We start from the raw sequence: 18,581 nt of genomic DNA, 5'->3' as shown, positions 1-18,581 counted from the left end.
ACCAAAGCATTGTTGTTTTTTTTTTTTTTTTTAAAGTTAGAATGACGGGGATGGTGGTTTTTTTTTCCAGGAATGGTCAAAGTTATCAGAGTCGAACCCAAAAATGGGCTAAATGTCACCCTTACCCTGAAGCACGGCGCAAAGAGTGCACCTTCTCTTGCCCACACTGAGCAGCAGCAATTTGTTTGAATCGCGTTCCCAGAAGCTCCTTTGACGTCCTGTTCCATCACGCACGTCTCAAGCCAGCGGGACGGACGGACGGACGGGACACCGAACAGCGGGGGGGGGGGGGCGGGAGGAGGGGGACGTGCCCCTGCCCCGCTGGCGGCGGCGCCTGGCCCCAGCTCTCTCCTCAGCCGCCGCCCGTACGCCCCCTCGGTCTTAGCTCCCTGTCCGCCTCGGGCCTCACTGCCCGCCCCAAACCGCCCCCTCACCCCCCTCGCAGGCAGGCGGCGGGGGTCGGAAAGCCCCCCGCTTCCCGGCGGGGAAGCGAGGGCAAGAAAGGGCAGGGGAGTCCATGGGTACGGCGGCAAAGAAACGTGCAACCTCAGCCCACCCACGCTTCCCAGCACCCACGGGGCGGGCTTTCCCCCCGCTAGGAGGCGGTGCGAGCCGAGCACCGCCCCGAGGGGACGGAGGAGGAGGAGGAGGAGGAGGAGGAGGAGGAAGGGGGCACGGCGCACGGCCTCTGCGGCCGCCCCTCCATCCGCCCCTCGACGGCCGTGATTGACAGATCGCCAGGGGCGGGGCGCCGCTATGCAAATCACTCCCTCCTCTCGCAGCCAATAGGCGGGTGAGCCGAGCGGAGGGGGCGGGACGCTCGGCGGGGACTAGCGCTTGCCTCGACGGCGCGGGCGCTGCGGCGGCAGCGGCACCTCGGGGAGCAGCGCGGGAGGAGCGGCCGGGCTGTCCTGCCCGGGGTGAGTACCTGCCGGGATGGGGGAGGACGGGACGGCGCTTCCCTCGGGGAGCCGGCCGGGCTGGGCTCCTTCACCCCGCGCCTGTCGCCGTCGGCTCGCGGGACGGAAGCCCTGCCGTATCAGCGTCAGCCGAGGGGTCCCCGGGCGCCGAGCCGGCCCGGAGCAGCTTCGGGACAGAGGGCAGCTCTGGGCCGGGCCGGGTGCGGGGCTCCGGCGGTGGCGGTCAGCCCGTCGCTTCCCCTGCTGTCGGGGGGAGTCCCGGTGCGTGCCCGGTGCGCGGCAGCCGGCCCGGGCGGCGAGGCGGGGGGAGCCGCGGGGCTTTCGGAGCGCTTGGCAGCCGGGCTTTGCGTGGGAGTCAAATGGAACTGCCCCGTTTGATTCGAGGGGGGAAGTCTGAAGGCCGGGGGCAGAAGAGACGGCAGGGGATGGGGTCCGGGCTTTTGAGTCCAGAGGTGCCTTCGGGTAGCTCTGGTCCCTCAAAAGGGGCAAAAGGGGCGGCTGGGTTTTTCGCAGGATGAGGGGAAACCGGAGGCGCTTTCAAATACGAGTCTCCTCGTCCAGTCCCAACGGGTGACTGCATTTCTGCCTTGTTTGTCTGACTTAACGAGTATTAACATTTCATTCGTGGTGCTCATATGTGGTGATGAATATGCTCATATGTGGTTATGAATGGCTCCAGAGCAGATTTTTTAGAAAATTGGGTTTATATGCAAAATATAATAGCTTTTACTACTTTCTTGGGCATCATCACCAGGGCCAGATCTGTGAGTGGATGCAAAAGTAGCGTTCTTTGATTGCTTCCTATTAATTGATACTTATTTCCTTTCCTGCCAAGAAGAATTAATACTCGTGTATGTCTGAGATAACCGCATGTAACTGTGCGATACCAGGAAAGGAAATGACTAGAAGAGTAACACTGGCCTGAAACGGACATTCACACTTCTTGTTCCTGTTCTTTAGATGGTATTTTAGGAACCATTTTTTAAGCTGTCAGGGATCAAAATGGCAATAGATGACTTTTTAAGATGAGAATACGATTTGAAGGATGCTGGTTTCTTACCAATGGCGTTACTCCCTATTTAAATAATAGTTTTAAATGGAAGTGGTGAGACTACAAGATGAGCGTAACTTTTTTTTATTCAAAACAGACCAGAGGTCTAACAGACGAACAGACTAAAGGTCATCCTTAAGAAAGGATGGTTTAGATGCCCCACACCTCTGACGACCTTTTTCTCACCTTTTTTTTTTTTTCACTGACTGCCTCGTATGACCACTGCTCTGAAACTGAAATTGCATGTTAAGTCATATGGCAAATGTACCTGGTGTTTTGGCTGAGTCTAAAACTGCAAGGTAACCTCTGTTGTCATAAGATATCTTCATGAAGAAACTAAGCACAGTATATAAGATCTCTTGAGACATTAAAATGGGGATAATGTGATAAGAGTATCTTCTGGGCACTGCGATAAACATGATGCTATGGAACAAAACTGCATATTATATCACAGTCTTGGGGATTTTGGGTGCCGTGGGGTTAGACTCCATGTCTGACACCTTCCATTATGTTATAACAGTAACCAAGACCTGCGCCCAAAGGAGAAATGGTAGTTGTCGCCAGTGCAGAAATAATAGAGAGGGAAGAAAATCTGCTGAGTGAAAAGAGTCACCCAAATTGCTCCCCAGCAGGGGCGTGGGCCTGTGCTCACGTGTGCTCACACGCACGCTGTGCTGGACACACAGTGAGGCTGGGGGTGAGGGCACTGAACAAGTCATGGAAATGCAGGGCCATGGGGGGACTGTAAGACGTTTCCTGATCCATTCGGTGCATTGCAGCAGTGCACCTAAACCAGACCTGAGAGAGGTTTCTGTAGCCTCCCTCTACCCTCTGAGGAAGAGGGTCCCACAGTGCTCCCACAGAGAAGTGGTCCGATTTTCAGCTGGTCACAGCTACATAGATCTCACGTGTGAAACAAATGGATTTCTTCATGTGTTTCGAATGTCAACACAGGGAACAAACTGATAATTTCTTTTTTTATAAACTCCGTTTATACACTGGAGTGCTCTGTCTCTCTCCCTGGTCTTCTGCATGAAATGAACGTAATTCCTTCAACTCCTCTTCCTCCAGGGTTGTACTTTCTAAACCGTTTGGAGACAGTGCCCAGTATGCTCCGACTTTCCTAGTGTGATAACTGGTGCAGGATGTGCTATTCCAACTGAGGCCTTACCTATGCCAAGCAGAGTAAAACCAGTCCTTCCCATGCCATCTCTCATGTGAGAGATGGGTTTTTTTACAGTGGCATTATATTGTGAACTTGTTTTTTAGCTTGCAGTCTGCTATAACCCCACCAATACTTTCCTGCTGCCAAACTAGGTGTTCCCTACTTTCTATCTGTGCGAATAATTTATTCTAAATGTACCATACCAGGCTCATCTCTACTGAATTTCCTTTTATTTTTGTTAGTACTTCTCTTACTTGCCAGGATCATCTTAAATTCTCATCATTTCTCCTCCCCTCCGCTACCAAACACTCGCTTCCACTCCCTTCCAGTTCAATGTCACCTGGAGATTGTACAGGCTCATGTTTGGTTCCACTCTCCAAGTTGCTAATGGAAGATAGGGATAACCTCCGAGAGTGACAGAAACCCATCATGTTGGCATATTCAAAGCCAGTTCTGACAGCGAGAAGACAACTTCTCGTGTCACGTCTGAAGATGCTGGACCAGATACGCTTTCCATGATCTTTTATCTGGCCCATCAATTTTCTTTGACTCTTTGGTCATCCCTGTAGTGCAGGGATGACAAAGCGTGGTGCAGAAATAACTGAGGCAATGTTAATTTGATCCAATAAACTCATCTCAGCACCAAATGCGGGATTACCGCTTTTATGCAGTTTTGCAGAGAAGCCATTTCTGGTTACACTTGCATTTTGGGCTGCCCCCAAGACGTGGTCCCCACATGAGCCATCTCTGGTGAGGAACATCATTCCCAGCACTGGTCCTGCCTAGGGCTGGCTCCTGGGAACCCCCTCTTGGGGAGTGGGGGGGGGGTCCGCATGAGAGGAGCAGTGCAGCTCAGTTTCTACATCTGTTTTGATAGCTTTTGCTGATTGTGTCGAGCATCTTGATATCTCCTCTAGCCTATCACAGAAAGTGTTTGGCACTTCTCATCTAGACCATATTTCTGTAGTTTATCACAGAGGGAATGATGTCACATATCTTGACTTCAGAAGGCTTATCATGCATGCAGCTTTTGCTTTATCTACTATGACAGTTAACCCATTAATTGCCAAGATTATTCTTGACAAACTCACGGTCACAAAAGCCAAGAAAGTACTGAATGCTCCAGCTTTCCAGCTATGCCTCTCCTCTGTGCTGTATTTGTGTTAGTGACAAATCACTTCTTTTCGAAAGCAAGAATAAAGCTTGCTTGAGCTTTGGATATGCCCAGCCAGGAACAGGTTCTCTAACTACCACTGGCCAGCGTGTCCCTAATTACATCTATATCTTGTCTCAACTGCACTGGTACTTTGAATGGGCCTGTAAACATCCATGGGCTTCTAAGTAGTGTAGAGTAATTGCCATAAAGCTGCCAGCGCCTGACAAGTCCTGGGGCTGAGGCTGTGGGTATGCATGTGTGGCTGTGGGGGTTATTTCCTGACTGAAACTATTTTGGTCCAGTTACGGTTGTGTAGGTTTTACAGTAGGATCCAGAACTGAGCCTCACGTGTACTGGCTCGCATGAACAAATACCAATAAAACACCCCGTATTTAACCTTAAAGGGATTTTTTTAAAGTAAAGAGTACTTGATCTCAGATTGTAACACTGTATTACAAGCTTTAAATATATGTGTATTTTAAAAAGTAATGCTGTTGTGCTAATTTAAAAATGTCTGTAGAACATGTTGCTTCTGACTGATGATCACATGCAACCTCGTATTTCTAGTCGGATGCCAACATAATGTCTTAATCACTTATAAATGCCACTGCGTGGTAGCAATAGTAGTTATATGAATGTGGTATGTACATAGCTATTTCGCTGAACCAATGTGTTTCAGGGAAGCCAAGGTGATTAATTAGATAATGTATATACTCACGGCACTGTAGCGACAGCACTGCCTGTGAGTGCGTCGTCTGATTTCCTTGCGCAGTGACTCATAACGATGCCGAGCTGCAGTAATTGCCAAGAAATGCATGGTTGGCTGTCTCACTGTTTATGTTAGTGGTATGGTTCTGTCTTCGCGAGTTGCCAAGCCTGCGGAGGTACAGTTCAGTTGTCTCCACCCAGGCCAACTTTACCTGAAGACCCTACTGTGGCCTGTGGCAGGGAGGAGGGGCACGCTGCAGTAGTCAGCCTGCAGCGCACCGCACGCACTGAAGTCAGCACTGAACGGAGAGCAAGGGTGGGCTTGTTTTTCTCCCCCTTGCGTAAAATACAATCCCGTGCATGTTCGTCTACGCTTTGTAATGGCGCCCTGTTTTTAGCAAGCTGTGCATGTGAAAACCGATCAGAGTCAGCTCGCAGGTCTCAGGGATTCCAAGGATTTGGCAGGTTTTCAATATCTGCAGTTGCTAACTATATATTTTGTTTCTAGCATCCTTAGGAAAAGAAGGAAGTGGCTAAGTTTGTACTGTGCATTAGCCTTTCTTGTCCTTAACTTCCATTTATATACAGAAGCGTGACGACTGCTGGGGAGAGTTCCCAATTTTGGGAGGGGATTCAAACAATGCCTGTGAAGACTAACACTTTTCAGTGGGCCATGTAGTGAAGATGGAGAAACTGGTTTTGTCTACAGCCCTGGTACAGCCCACCCCCCTGCCAAACAAAACCAAATCTAGTTACAATTGCTCATTAGTATGACTTGTGAGAAAAATGTCAAGAGGAGATACTGAGAATCCATTTTATTGTCTATTTCGGATTGAAAATTTGTCCATGGTGATCCACAGTTTTCCAGTGAAAATTTAGACAACACAGTAAATAGTAGCAGTCAACCTATATACAACAAGCTGTCCTCTCCAATGTAAGAATGTTTACTTAGCATGTGCTACTGTGTAGTAACAAGTTAAAACTTCAGATTTTTTTGTCAGTCTCATCATAAATACGTGAAAAATGAAATGCATGCCAGCAGCTTCTACTTTTGCTACTGATGTCTGGAAAACCTGATAACCAGTCTATGGAAAACACCAAAATGGTTGACTGTATTGAATACCTCTAGGAAGTATGAGATGCACCCTAGATCCTTGAATTTATAATACGCTGTCATACAAAAATTGAGAGTTACTTTGTGTTGAAGAGATTGAATACTGGTAAAGAAACTGGGATAAGTCAAAGAAGAACCTCCAAAGCTATCAGTATTCAAGCAATTATTGCCTCATTACTTTGAGTTAGAGGCAACAAACTATTTGAATGTTAATTTTTTCGCCTTAGGCCTTTCCTAGCCTTTATGGTAGGAAAGGAACCACTGGAGACTTGGAGATTCTGACAACTGCAGAAATAGCCTGCAAAGAATGGAGCCATCCCTACTTCTCTGAATATATCAGCTTGTAATAAATAATTTGTTCTGGTACAAACAGAGAAGTTGACACTTCATGCAAGCTTTTGGAAAAAAAACTGCCCTGAGACATTTGCAACTGCGTACACTTCCCACTAGGGTGATTGAAAGTATAAAGTAGGTGTTCTGCTCTACACAGGCTTTGATTACAACATGAAGTGGGTAGTGTCTAATAGTTTTCAGATACCTCTGCGGCTTCTTGCTGGATTTCTGTAGCTTTGTGACTGGTGTTCTGTGTTAACTGATGTATTTTCAATCCTGAATACGTTTTGTCTATTTTAAACATTGCCCAATCCAAGAAACTCCAGAGAAGAAAACTTCCTTTCAGTAAGGCCACAAAAAGATTTTGAAATGCTGATCTCTGTCATAGTTATTAATATTGGAGTTAATATACAGATGTGATCTTAAAACAGCTCCAGAAGGCAAACTGTCCTAATCATTAGATTATGATTTTTGGTGTTTCCTTGAGCTCTTCTAGATGAGAAGCAAGAAAAAAGAGGAGTGATTTGAGAAATTCAAGCCTGCTGTTCCACCAGTGATGGACATGATTGGGGAGACAGGGAATTTGGTCTGAAAAGATGACTAGCACTCTGCTATGAGTCAATTAGAAGATCTTTTGGAAAGAAGAAAACCTATTGTAAACAATAGTCCATTTTCCAAGTTAATTAATACTGTCAAATCTCCTATTGGACAACAGATACCAGGCAAAATTATTAAATCTGGTCTAAGACAGTTGTTTCCAAAACAGAAGGATACTAGAAAATTATGAATAAATCTGAGACTCCAACTCTTAAATGAAGAGCTTCAGCTGCATTTAACACTTCTTTCACCTATACATGACTTGCATTTTTGTGCAACAGCACTCCCTGTAGTGGAGTGTGTTCGACTCATCCAGTCCATCTGAGTGGATTTCCATCAATACTGCATCCTCTACAAGCAGTATGGGAATGTGCTGGAATGTGCTGATGCACACGTGGCTATGAAGTAATTCTGCCTAGGAGCAGGTTATTTCCTAATTGTTCACCACTTGTTTCTTGGGTCACATCTGTTGTGTGTCATGCAACCAAGAGCACATGTCATTCAGAGAGGATGAGCCACGTGGGTCTGTAGTGGAGCACAAAAGGACTTTTACCTTCTGAGGGAGAGAAGAACTGCTGATAGAAATTATTTTTAACTGGCTTGTTTTGAAATATCTGTTGTTCCTCAAATAGGCCACTTCAACTGAAGTAAAGGTTTCATCTTGTAAGGTCCTGCTCAAGGCTGAAAAGATTACTGACTAGACTTTCGGTAATCCACAAGCTGGTATTAACTAGCAGCTGCCTTTTATGAATGCTGCAAAAAGAAAAAAATGTACACTGGCTTCCTTCCCAGCTGCAGGTGATGAAATATGGATGCTGTCCTGAAATTGCTGCTTTATTTCACCGTTTGTCCCCAAACTCAGTGATGTGGATATACAAATGTTGAAGCTGAAATAAATACAGGTGTGCAACTTGCTTGTTTCTAGAGAAATAACTTTTCATCCTTAAGTTATTTCTACGTAGATAACAGGCTGCAGAACATGAGCACAGCAATGGAAATATGCTAAGCGGGACTCCTGTTTGTATGTATCTGGGGCTAACAGAAAGGTTTTCGGAGTGGATTTCCTTTCCTGTCTGAAATCCCATGTCATGCAGCGTTGCGCGGGGCTGCAGTCTTACTGCAACAGGACAGCTTGCGTCTTTCTCGTGCATCATGGGAAAGCTCGTCATCGTGGTGATTAATACCAAGAAGTAGCATGCTAACGTGAAGAGATGAGTACTGAACATGTCCTCAGCTGACTGTACTTGGTGGGTACATGGCTTTAAAGGTGTAACCTCTGCAGTCATCACCTGGCCTGTATTTCCTATGTGTGTGAGTGTGTGTTTGGGTGTACACACCGTGATGGACTGCAGAAGGAACTTGATTTTTACAAGGACAGATTTATCTAGCCCAAAAATACAAACACGGCAGTACATGTTCCAGTTTGAATATACACAGTATTTTAAAAGAAAATCAAACTGGCAGCTAATCTATTAAAACACACACTCTTAAAATTAAGGTATTTATACTCTTGGGGCTGTTACTCCAGAGTACAGAGGAGTCGGTGTCTTGGTATTCTAATGTGTTAGATGTATCTTAAATAAACCTGTGCAAGTAGTTGAATATATTTAGCACTCACGTTCAAATTAGCAAACCTTTGACCTAAGGCTGAGTACTAGAACCATTTAGACTGGACTTTTGGAAGTCGTCTAATCCAGCCCCCCTCAAAACACACACAGGGAGTTCAGGTTGCTGAAGGCCATGTCCAGTTGAGTTTTGAGTGTCTTCAAGGATGCAGATTACAAAACTTCTCTGGGCCCCTGTTCCAGTGTTTCTGAAAGTTTTTTTGTTTTTCCTTTTTTTCCCCTCTACTATCTGGCTGCCTTTGCCCATGTCTCAACTTGGGTCTGTGGCCTCTTGTGCTGTCGCTGTACATCTTCACCAAGGGTCTACCCTCACATTACGCAGTTGGTGACAGCAACAAGCTCTCCTTTGAGCTTCCTGTTTTCCAGGCTGAACATTCCCAGCTCTCTCAGCCTCTCCTCATACATCAGGTGCTCCAGCCTGGTGGCCTCCCCTCGACTCACCCCAGTGCGTCCACGTCTCTTGCGCTGAGGAGCCCCAGCACCAAGACAGCACCCCAGACGTGGACTCTGGGGTGTCAGATGGGAGGGGTCACTTCCCTCGACCACTTCTGCTACTCCAGCCCGGGATGCTGTTGGCCTCCTTTGCCACAAGGGCGCATTGCTGACGCAGTTCAACTTGATGTCCACCAGCACACCAAGGTGCTTTTCTGCAGAGCTGCTTTCTAGCCAGGGAGCCCAAGTTCTGCTGCTGCACCGGGCCCTATATTAAGGGAAAGATTGCCGCTCATTTTAAAGAATGAGTGCTGAGGCTATCCCTAACACGAGTAATGCACTATGTATTAATATATTGCTGTTTTAAATACAAACAACGCTGTCAACATGTAAGTAGATGCGAACTTTCTTGAGTAACAACAGCATCTGATAAAGGAGGTGAACTTTTCTAAATACTGATCCGTTATGCTGAAACTTTTCAAATGGCTGTTCCCCCCTGCTCTCCCATGCTTGTTTGTTCATTTGTTTCAGCTCTTTAGTGTCAGTTCTGTCCCTGACACCATCAAAGGAATGCTTGGAAGTTACTGTCCTCTCTTGGGAAGATCTGGTTCCCCTTTGTTTGAAATGGGAATTTGAAATGGGGAAAGACCTTTGTGGTGGTGTTGCACTTGAGCCTGCTGTTTTCCTTATGTAAAACTAAAATTTTGCCAAATTGTGAATTTCTCAAAGCAGCAGTTTGCAAATGCCCCAAATAAATTTACTGTGTTCCTTGAGTAAAAGGTGCTCAAGAAAGCTGAAATCTAAACATTTTCCTGAATCTCACAGGTCTGTTTGGCCAAATATTGCAAATGCTAACCCACAGAGTACTTGAGCACGCTCTGGCGTAAAGCTGAATAGGTGTCCTCTGCAATTTGTGGTGTTTGTGACCTAATATGATGCTGAAACACAGGCAGAAAGTCATTCTCTTCCTGTCCTCCATTCTGTCCAGGCAATGTATGTAGATAAGGAAAAGCATCTTGCAAATGTGAAGATGAAGTGGGAAGCAGGCTAGGTGATGCACTTTAGAAACAGAGAGAAAAAGACAGGACTCAGGGAGGATAAAAGAAGATGTCAAAAAGTCCCTGATTTTGCAGGACTCTGAAGTCAGACTTGAAGAGGTGGCATCCATTTGGTAGGACAAAAGTGCGATCACTTTAGCTGTGGAGCCATTACCCTGACAGGTGCAGGTCCTCAGTGCAGCGTTAAAAGATCCTAATGTTGACCACCTTGAATGTAAGTTTTGGTATGTAGTTTCAAATAGTGTAGGCTTTTACAGCCAAGCACTCAGAAACTGGGAAGCCCCAGGCTGAAGATTGTCAGTGACACTGTAACTTGATCCCTCTGTTCACATTTAGAATTGGATTCTACTGGATCTGCTGGATCAAGGAGATCGCGAGTGATGCTGTACATATCATTGGAGATGAGCTGCTCACAAGTGGCCTCCATCCATGTGTTCATTCACTGATGTCCAGCTTGTTACTTCGCGATCTTACTCAGCGAAGTGCCCGAGGCTTGCAGCAGTGACCGAAGTCAGAAGGAGCTGACTTCTGAACGTGCCAGGTGCAAAGAGCTGTGCTTCGGGCGTCTCAAGTGGGCATCATAACTCATCAAGAGTGATAGTGTTGTCCTTAATCACTCTGGGCTGAAACCCGTGTCTGTGGATGGGGCTGTTAGATCTGCCCTCCCCCAAAAGACTGTTACGAGTTTATGGAGCTTTCCAGGGATTTCACAGGAGAAATCCCTGAGGAAATGAACTGTAGTAACATACTAAATGAGAGATCTGTCCATGAACTGAATGATGAATATTAAATTTTACGTTGTACAACTTTTATTCAGCACATACAGACTGTAGGCAGAGACTTGGTGGAAGTGATAGGACATAGGCCAGTGTTTAATTGCATGATCTTCCTGTGTGTAGGCAACATCATGGTGCAATCTGAGGCCATACTTGACAGCTCCTGACTTTTCTTTTAATGCTTGACTTTTTAACCTTTCATGTTGTGTCGAAAAAAATTAGAGATATTTTTACAGAGATGCTGCAGAATTAGTATACGCGTGAACTTATTACAGCATCAGTGTTTTCATGTTGTGAATTACCGTGTATTTGCTTCTCCATTTCTTTCTATTTTTATTTTATCTAACACCTTAAAATAGTTGTGGGTGAGAAAGACAAATTGCAAGTTACACTTTTGAGTGTAGGGGGAAGGAAGGTAGACCTATTCCTACAAAATTACGAGTTTATTACGCAGGAGCTCTCACTCAGTATGGTTTTCTGTTTGTGCTTTCTTTGTCAAGCTCAAAAAATAAAATGTAATTATTGTTGAGCCAGTTGTCAGTCTGCTCTCTGTGGAAGGCTGATGAAATTTAGTTTTTCTCAAGTTGAAGGAATGGTAAGCACAAAGGCAACATAGTCCTGCACACACATGATTTAGTCTACACGAATGGCACCTTGCTGCTGTGGACTGTCATTTTAAAGTCATAAAAAACATTGTTTGCTGTTTCCAAATGTAGATGCTAAACACAAAAAGAATAAACTGCTGAACCCAACACATGGCAGTTCAAGCATCAAACTAGAAGCGGGAGGATCACCAACTTTAGGGAAGCCAGTAAGAGTCAGGAATGCAGTCAGATGAGCAATGTGACTGGTTTTCAGAGCCACGTCTACATTTCAGGTGAAAAGCATCCCAGAAACAGTTAGTGATTAGAAGAGATCTAAATAATTCCAAGATTGCTAGATGCCTTTGTTTGTTCCCTTTCCACATCTAGAAAATGGTCCACTATTTCCAGACAGGAAGGGTAGATGTTCTCACTCTCACAGTGCCTCTAGGCAAACTTGGCCATACAGTTTTAAAGCCAAGTAAACCTGACTTCTAAGCTGCACCACACATTTTTTTTTTCCTTTTAGATGGGGATTTTTCATCTTGATGTTATGGCATGAGATGAAAGTCTTGATTTTATTATTGCTGAGGGAGGAGGTGGAAAACCTTTCATTTCCTAAAGCTTTCTCTATATGATTGAGTTGAATCTGTGTGGCTTATGTTTTAAATTCAAACAATTATCTTACGTGTGTGGATTCCTGAATGAAAGCTCTTCTCTCAGGATATTAATGGACTTTCTTGGTTTACATTGCTTGTAAAATAATTGGTTTAAGTTGAAATTCACTTTTTTGCTTCAATGTAAATGTGATCCTAATCAGGACACTTCTCAAGACCAGTATATACCCCCAATGAACTATACAAACCCAAGAGGCTGTGTCTGTGATGGAATCTTTCCCATCTCCTCCCTAACACCTTTAGCACATCTAACAATCCCATGAAACGGATTATAAACTGCAGTTTTAATTCGCATTAGATCTGGGCCTATTATACTGGGTACGTACACGTGACTTTTCTTAACCTGGGAATAACTGATGATCCTATGAAGGGATGTGTCGTTCACAGTGGCTAGCATGTTTGTAAATGCTGTGAAGATACTTTAATTCCTGGAAAAACAAAACGCAGAGATCTGGAGATGTCCTGCTTGGTGCTGCTTCTTAACTTGGTTTCTTATTCATTAAAATGAGGTCATGGGATGTACAGCTTTTGTGATGGGAAATTTTCAGCTTCCTTCTTGCTGTAACACTTGGTGCAGAGTTCTTGCTGAAGCTTTCAGATTTCACTTTCTGCAAAGGCTTTAGGTCTAGAGTTTCAAGTAAACAACATACTTAAAGGAGACTTATGTTTTGTTACCACGTACCTGGTCTGTACAGATTACTCATCCTGTAGCTTTTTAATGAAATCTGTAGTTAAGTACATCTGAGGCAAACACAGAAAACAGATCCTGATCTGTTACAACCGTGTTACTTTACTCCTTCAGTAGGATGTTTCTATCATACAAAAAAGAAGGGTTGGTTTTACTTACAAAATGCTGCTATTGCTGTGTTGTTTTGTTTGATGCCTAGTACACTATGGTCAATGATAGCATCTGGAGACCCTAAACTTGCCTTGCCTTTTTTTTTTTTTTAATTCTATCTTGTCACTTTCCACACCATTTCTTGAAACTTTTCTTTCCCAGCTGTATTGGTAAATGCTATTTCTGATTCTGAGAGGCTTCCTATTCTTCTCCCAGGAAAAGCAAGCTTAGAATGACAGAGGACCTGTGACATTTGGGGCAGTTGATGTAATGAAGGGTCAAGCTCTAGAGGAGATTCTCTAGTGAGCAGCAGTGGGAAGCATTCCGTTATTAACACGTCTACACATACCGGTAGCTGAAGGCTTCCTATCATTTGCTCCAGAGTTTGTTTTTTTTTCTCCAAGTGAGACTGGCATTTTGGGGGAGGGGGTTGGGGATTGTCTTATTATTCTTTTGGATTTGTCTTCAGGATTTGTTGTCTTCTGTCTTGCACTTTTTTAGTTTCTAAGCTTCGTAGTTTATAGAAGAGTGTCCTAGCACCAGAGTTTTGGATCTGAGATCCATCGCTGTATAAAATGCTGTGAACAAATTTAAAATCTGGTATTTTGGGTTATCTCTGATGTAGTTATGTTATCTATGATGTAGTTATAACTATGATGTAGTTATTAGTTATGAACTTTCAACCCTTGTAAACCCATATTTTATTTACTTTAAACTTCTTTCCTCCTGTTCCTCTGTTTTACAGGCAGGATGAAAGACCGGCTGAACGAGCTGCGCGAATTTGCCAGGTTACACAACCAACAGTTTTCTGATAGTGAGGATGATGAAAATTCACCCCGCGACGTTCTCCTTTATGAGACTGATTATGCCTTGGAAATTCTTCATAAAGACATACAGAACATCCGGACAGAAAATGACCACCTAAAAGAGGATGTCAAGCGGCTCAGAAAACAAAACAGACGCTTCCTTACTTCCATGCGCCGTCTTAGTAGCATCAAACGAGATACCAATTGTATTGCCAGAGACATCAAGGCCCGCGGAGAAAGCATCCACAGGAAACTCCAGATAATGAGAGATTTCAGCGAAGATGCAATAACAAAATATGGGGCTATGTCTGTCATTGCCAGGGTAGCGAAGAATCACTACGTTGACCTTATGCACGCCTTTCAGGAGGCTATGTTTGAATACAATGCAACAGAGGTGAACCAACGGGAGAACTGCAAGATTCGAATTCAGCGGCAGCTAGAGATCATGGGCAAAGATGTTTCTGGCAACCAGATCGAGGAGATGATTGAGCAAGGCAAGTGGGATGTCTTCTCTGAGAATCTCTTGTCAGATGTTAAGGGGGCTCGCTCAGCCTTGAATGAGATAGAGACACGTCATAAGGAACTGGTGAAGTTAGAAGGTCGCATTAAGGACGTTCACGAGCTCTTTCTGCAGGTGGCCCTGCTAGTGGAGGAACAGGCGGACACCTTCGATGTCATTGAGATAAATATGCAAAATGTTGAGGACTATGTAGGAGACAGTAAAGACCAAGTGAAAAAAGCCTTGGAATACAGAAGAAAACACCCCCTCAGAACAATCCTCTGCTGCTGCTTATCCTGTTGCAGAAGGTGACTATCCCACTGAAGCTATCACAGACCGACTCGAATGTCTTCAAAATCAAGCATTCTTTCCAGTGACTTTTCTGTAATGACAACCCCTAGAAATGGGGGGGCTATTTTGCAGTTGGTTTTGTTCATTGCCTTTTTCCTAAATGTGCTGAAGGCTGTTCTATTTGAGAGCTCACAGAAATGTTGATAAAACTACTTTTAATCTATTTTTAATTGAAATGTACGCTGTTGCTGTAACTAGAGGTGCAGGAAGATCTCTGCAGTGATACTTGTTTCAGATGGGCAAAAAAGAGGAATGAATGATGGGCTGATAAGTCAGCCTAGGGAAGATGAGAAATTTCAAGAAGTAACTTTATTCTTATTTGTCAAAGTGAGTCTGCAGGCGGTGCAGCCTTACCACCTGCCGTGACACAATACACCACAGGATCAGGAGGTTTCAATTTTAACTAGGTTGGAGCCTGCTTGATGCAAATACTTGAACAGATTTTTGCTCGATTCATTTGACAAAATACTGAGCCTGTTAGCAGGAGCAGGACACAGAACTAGTTTCTATTTCAACTTGATTTCCACCTGTCATGAATCTTAACAGAAGTAACTGCACCTTAAATGATAATGTGCACCTTTTGCTCCGTTTGTGTGCAAGTGATGCTTTTCTCCATTTTGAGTACCCGCAACTTTGTCAAGGTGGCTAGAAGCACTGCAACACTGAGGCATCTCACCGACTTTTAACTTGAGCCACTGTCGTGTACTCTCAATTTCAAAACTGCCATGGTTTTATGCTTCTCGTACATTTTTCTGCCGATTAACACTTCAGCCAGAAGAGATGCATGCAGTGGCCTTCTGCAGAGGCACCCATAAGAAGACAACAGTTCTGGGGTCAAGAAAGCATTTTAGGGTCTCTGGTGCTGGCACATACACACAAGCAGTTTAGTGGAAGGATTATCCTGTCAATAGGCTTTTATTTTTTTATAAGCATTGATTGAATATGGATTTTTAAATATCTATTTTAAATAACATGAAGGATTAGATTTATTAACATGCAATTTTTCCGGTGTACAAAACCTACGACTTTTCTCCCATTATTAGGAAATCTCCACCTGGGAAAGAAAATAGACATATTTCTTCAGTATACCTGAAGAAGAAAGAAAACAACATTTTAATGTCATTTCCGTGCTCTTTTCAAGCTTAAAAGTAATCTCTCCTTCTCTGTAAGGGGAGTTTGCCTGCAGTAGGTTTGGAATATGAGGAGGGAATAGAAAATTTGCAGCCCTGGAAACCACTGAGCATTGTCAGTGAAACATGTATTTGTAAGGTCTGGTGAGTGATTGTAGCTCCTGCTTCTGGAGGTTTTCCAAATATAGTATTTCTAGGTGGCTTCCTGATACACTGTGATCTATTGCTATCCTTTGAATTAATGCGGGACATTTTTTCAGAAGTTAGTGACTTTTTTTTAAACGCTGATCCTATGTGTACCTATTTTAAATATATTTAAACATTTCAAATATTTTGTATTTGGGAGTTTTCCTCCAGAGATGCGCATAGCCATCTTCCTGCACCAATCGCAATGAAACTTTTCCCTTCTGATCTTTTGCACACTAATTTTATATGTAAAAAAACACCCAAACATTTCTTACTATTTATATTGATATAACAAAACAACAAAATAAATTGAACTTCCAAGCTTTCATATCCTAGTGGGAAATGCTTCTTGGCCAGACAGGCTTTTTTACACAAATAGAAGCTAAATGGATAACTTTTCTCAGAAACTGAAAGTCTCTTCCGCTGAAGCACCTGTCTGTGATAACATGGAAGAGTGAGGAACACCGATCTTCTAAACTAGAAGATATTTTGATATTCAGTGATGTCCTGATGATATCAGTATTATGCTTGCCTGAGGACCTCTCCAACATCCCCTTGTTCAAACCTGAAGTGGGAGAAGGGAGGGTGTTGAGCTGGCACCATGAGCGCTGCTTTGGTGCTACTCAAGAAGACAAAGTCGTTTACTCCATAGGTACTGCCATTCAAGTCAGTGGAACAGTGCATTTGTAGAGAAATACCCTAAACCGCTGAGGGTCAGCGTGTGGGCATAAATCAATGAAGAATAAAATATGTATTTAATTTCATCTGCATTTTCTTAGCACTCACCAATGCTTTTGATAAAAATGTGTACATGTTTTTTTTGTTGGTTTCTTTTTTGCACGTATGTATGTCTACAAATGGAATAAAAGTTTTAATAAGAAAAACTGAAAATGCAGGGTGTTGTACTTTGAATCAGCAGCTCTGAATAGTTTCTTGCATTGTCAAAGCTTAGTTTAAAAACTGCTGGACTGAACTCTGGGTTGGTGAAAGGCGATTAAACAATGCCTAAAAAAAAGTCCTCCTAATATTTGTTGCCACAGTAAATCAAATGTGTTGCATACTGAGATAGACTTACCATAATTTTTCCTATAAAAACCATGAAAAATGAGTTTCATACATTCTACTGCAAGAAACAATCAAATTTATTCTGGCAGTTCTGAGAGATCTTGATGATTTCATGAGTAGATATGCAAAGCTCACATTCAAATCTTTAGTCTGATTTGAGGCACAGGAAAAGAGAGGGAAAGCGTGAAGAAAAGGTAATTGTAGACCTTCTCTCCTGACTTAAGGCTACAAGGAAGAAACGGAGAATTATTGAAATACCAGCTTGAGACCCTTTAAAACTATTTTTAAGTCACGTTGTGAATTAGAGGCACTTAAAAAATTACTTCCAGTAACTGAGGAAATCATCCGCTTCCTTGCAAACACGTGTTCATTGCTTAATACTGTGCGTTTTTTAATATCCTTCAGTTGTGTAAGAACTCAAATTTTGCCAGCCCATGAACTTGCCTAGTCACAGTTAAACAGACTTTTGAAAAGCCTGATCACGCTATTGTTGCAAAGACTCATGCCATACAGGATGAGTGGAATAAGATGATAAAAGTAGCTTGATAATACGTTAGCATACTACTAACAGAAGCTGCAGAACGGACATCTTCATGCTTGCTAAGGAAAGCTGCCTTATCATTCTGAAAGTTAGCACGACTCCTATGGAGATGTGCGTAGCATATTCTATGGGTTGTTTTTTTTTTCGTCTTCCCTCATGTGGCGAACCCTATAGCTGGGTTTGAGGGGAAAGTAATTAAAATGTGAGAGGGGCTGCTTTAGCTTTTAGGGTTGCTGTTACTTTGGTTTTGTTTCCTACTGAAGGCAGCAGAAGCTTCGCAACCCACCTCCTGCCCCCATGTATCTGAGCCCTTTCTGAGGAGGAGAAAGGAGAACTGGCAACCAGGCATACCTTGCTCCTTCTAAAATGTAAGAGAGCATTGCATAAATATAAAAGAGAAAAAACATTCCCTATTACAAAATACAATGTTTGGTACATCACAGTGAACTTCCCGGATGTGTGTAGGAGTCTCCATTTCATCTTACGGGATTTTTTTTTTTTTTTTTTTGAAACATGGGTTTAATTTTAGAGAAATGGCAGTGGAACGATTGCTACCTCAAGGCGAGGGACCCAGACTATGGACACACTTGCACACTTGACCGGGCATCTCTCTGGCACGTGTCTTGGGAGAAGCTTCTCGAAGTAAAGGTATAGGTCTTAGTTTAAGACCGGGATATCTTTTTTCTGGAGGGTGAACTGAGTAGCTAAGCTAAACTGCTGCTTTTCTAATCTAACCTACATTAAGGTTTTGAATGCACAGCCCAAGTTGTATTTTATAATTTCTTGAAAACAAAACGGGTTCTCTAGATTTTTGAACCATGGGAGATACTTGGAATTGGTTTGAAAAAGGAAAGAGCTACACATGGTTGTGCTTCTATCTCTAGGAAAGTGTCACAGATATGATGACTATCGTTTAATAGATTATGTGGTGATTACAGTTAATCTATTTCCAACGCAATGTGATTTTCACAT

The 18,581-nt window shown here is 43.5% G+C and overlaps 1 protein-coding gene across 3 annotated transcripts; it reads left to right on the top strand.

The window, feature by feature from the left end:
• The first annotated feature begins 838 nt into the window (after nucleotides 1–838).
• On the top strand, nucleotides 839–16,877 carry STX11 (syntaxin 11). 3 transcript variants are annotated; one of them, XM_075146246.1, is made up of 3 exons: nucleotides 839–920; nucleotides 10,496–10,700; nucleotides 13,777–16,877. In XM_075146246.1, the coding sequence occupies exon 3, from the start codon at nucleotides 13,782–13,784 to the stop codon at nucleotides 14,646–14,648; it is 867 nt and encodes a 288-aa protein (XP_075002347.1). In that variant the 5' UTR covers nucleotides 839–920; nucleotides 10,496–10,700; nucleotides 13,777–13,781; the 3' UTR covers nucleotides 14,649–16,877. The 3 variants fall into 3 exon arrangements, with proteins under 3 accessions (XP_075002347.1, XP_075002345.1, XP_075002346.1); XM_075146244.1 differs by having other exon boundaries at nucleotides 10,496–10,730; XM_075146245.1 differs by lacking the exon at nucleotides 10,496–10,700 and having other exon boundaries at nucleotides 852–920.
• The last annotated feature ends 1,704 nt before the right edge of the window (nucleotides 16,878–18,581 follow it).

The sequence above is a fragment of the Calonectris borealis genome, chromosome 3 (genome assembly GCF_964195595.1).
Source record: "Calonectris borealis chromosome 3, bCalBor7.hap1.2, whole genome shotgun sequence".
NCBI classification, from domain to species: Eukaryota; Metazoa; Chordata; class Aves; order Procellariiformes; family Procellariidae; genus Calonectris; species Calonectris borealis.
The sequence above is the reverse complement of the archived record's forward strand: the minus strand, read 5'-3'. Positions and strand labels throughout refer to the sequence as shown.

What these genes read in the sequence shown, in the direction of transcription:
- STX11 (XM_075146246.1), top strand. Translation starts at nt 13,782, where the DNA reads ATGAAAGACCGGCTGAACGAGCTGCGCGAATTTGCCAGGTTACACAAC.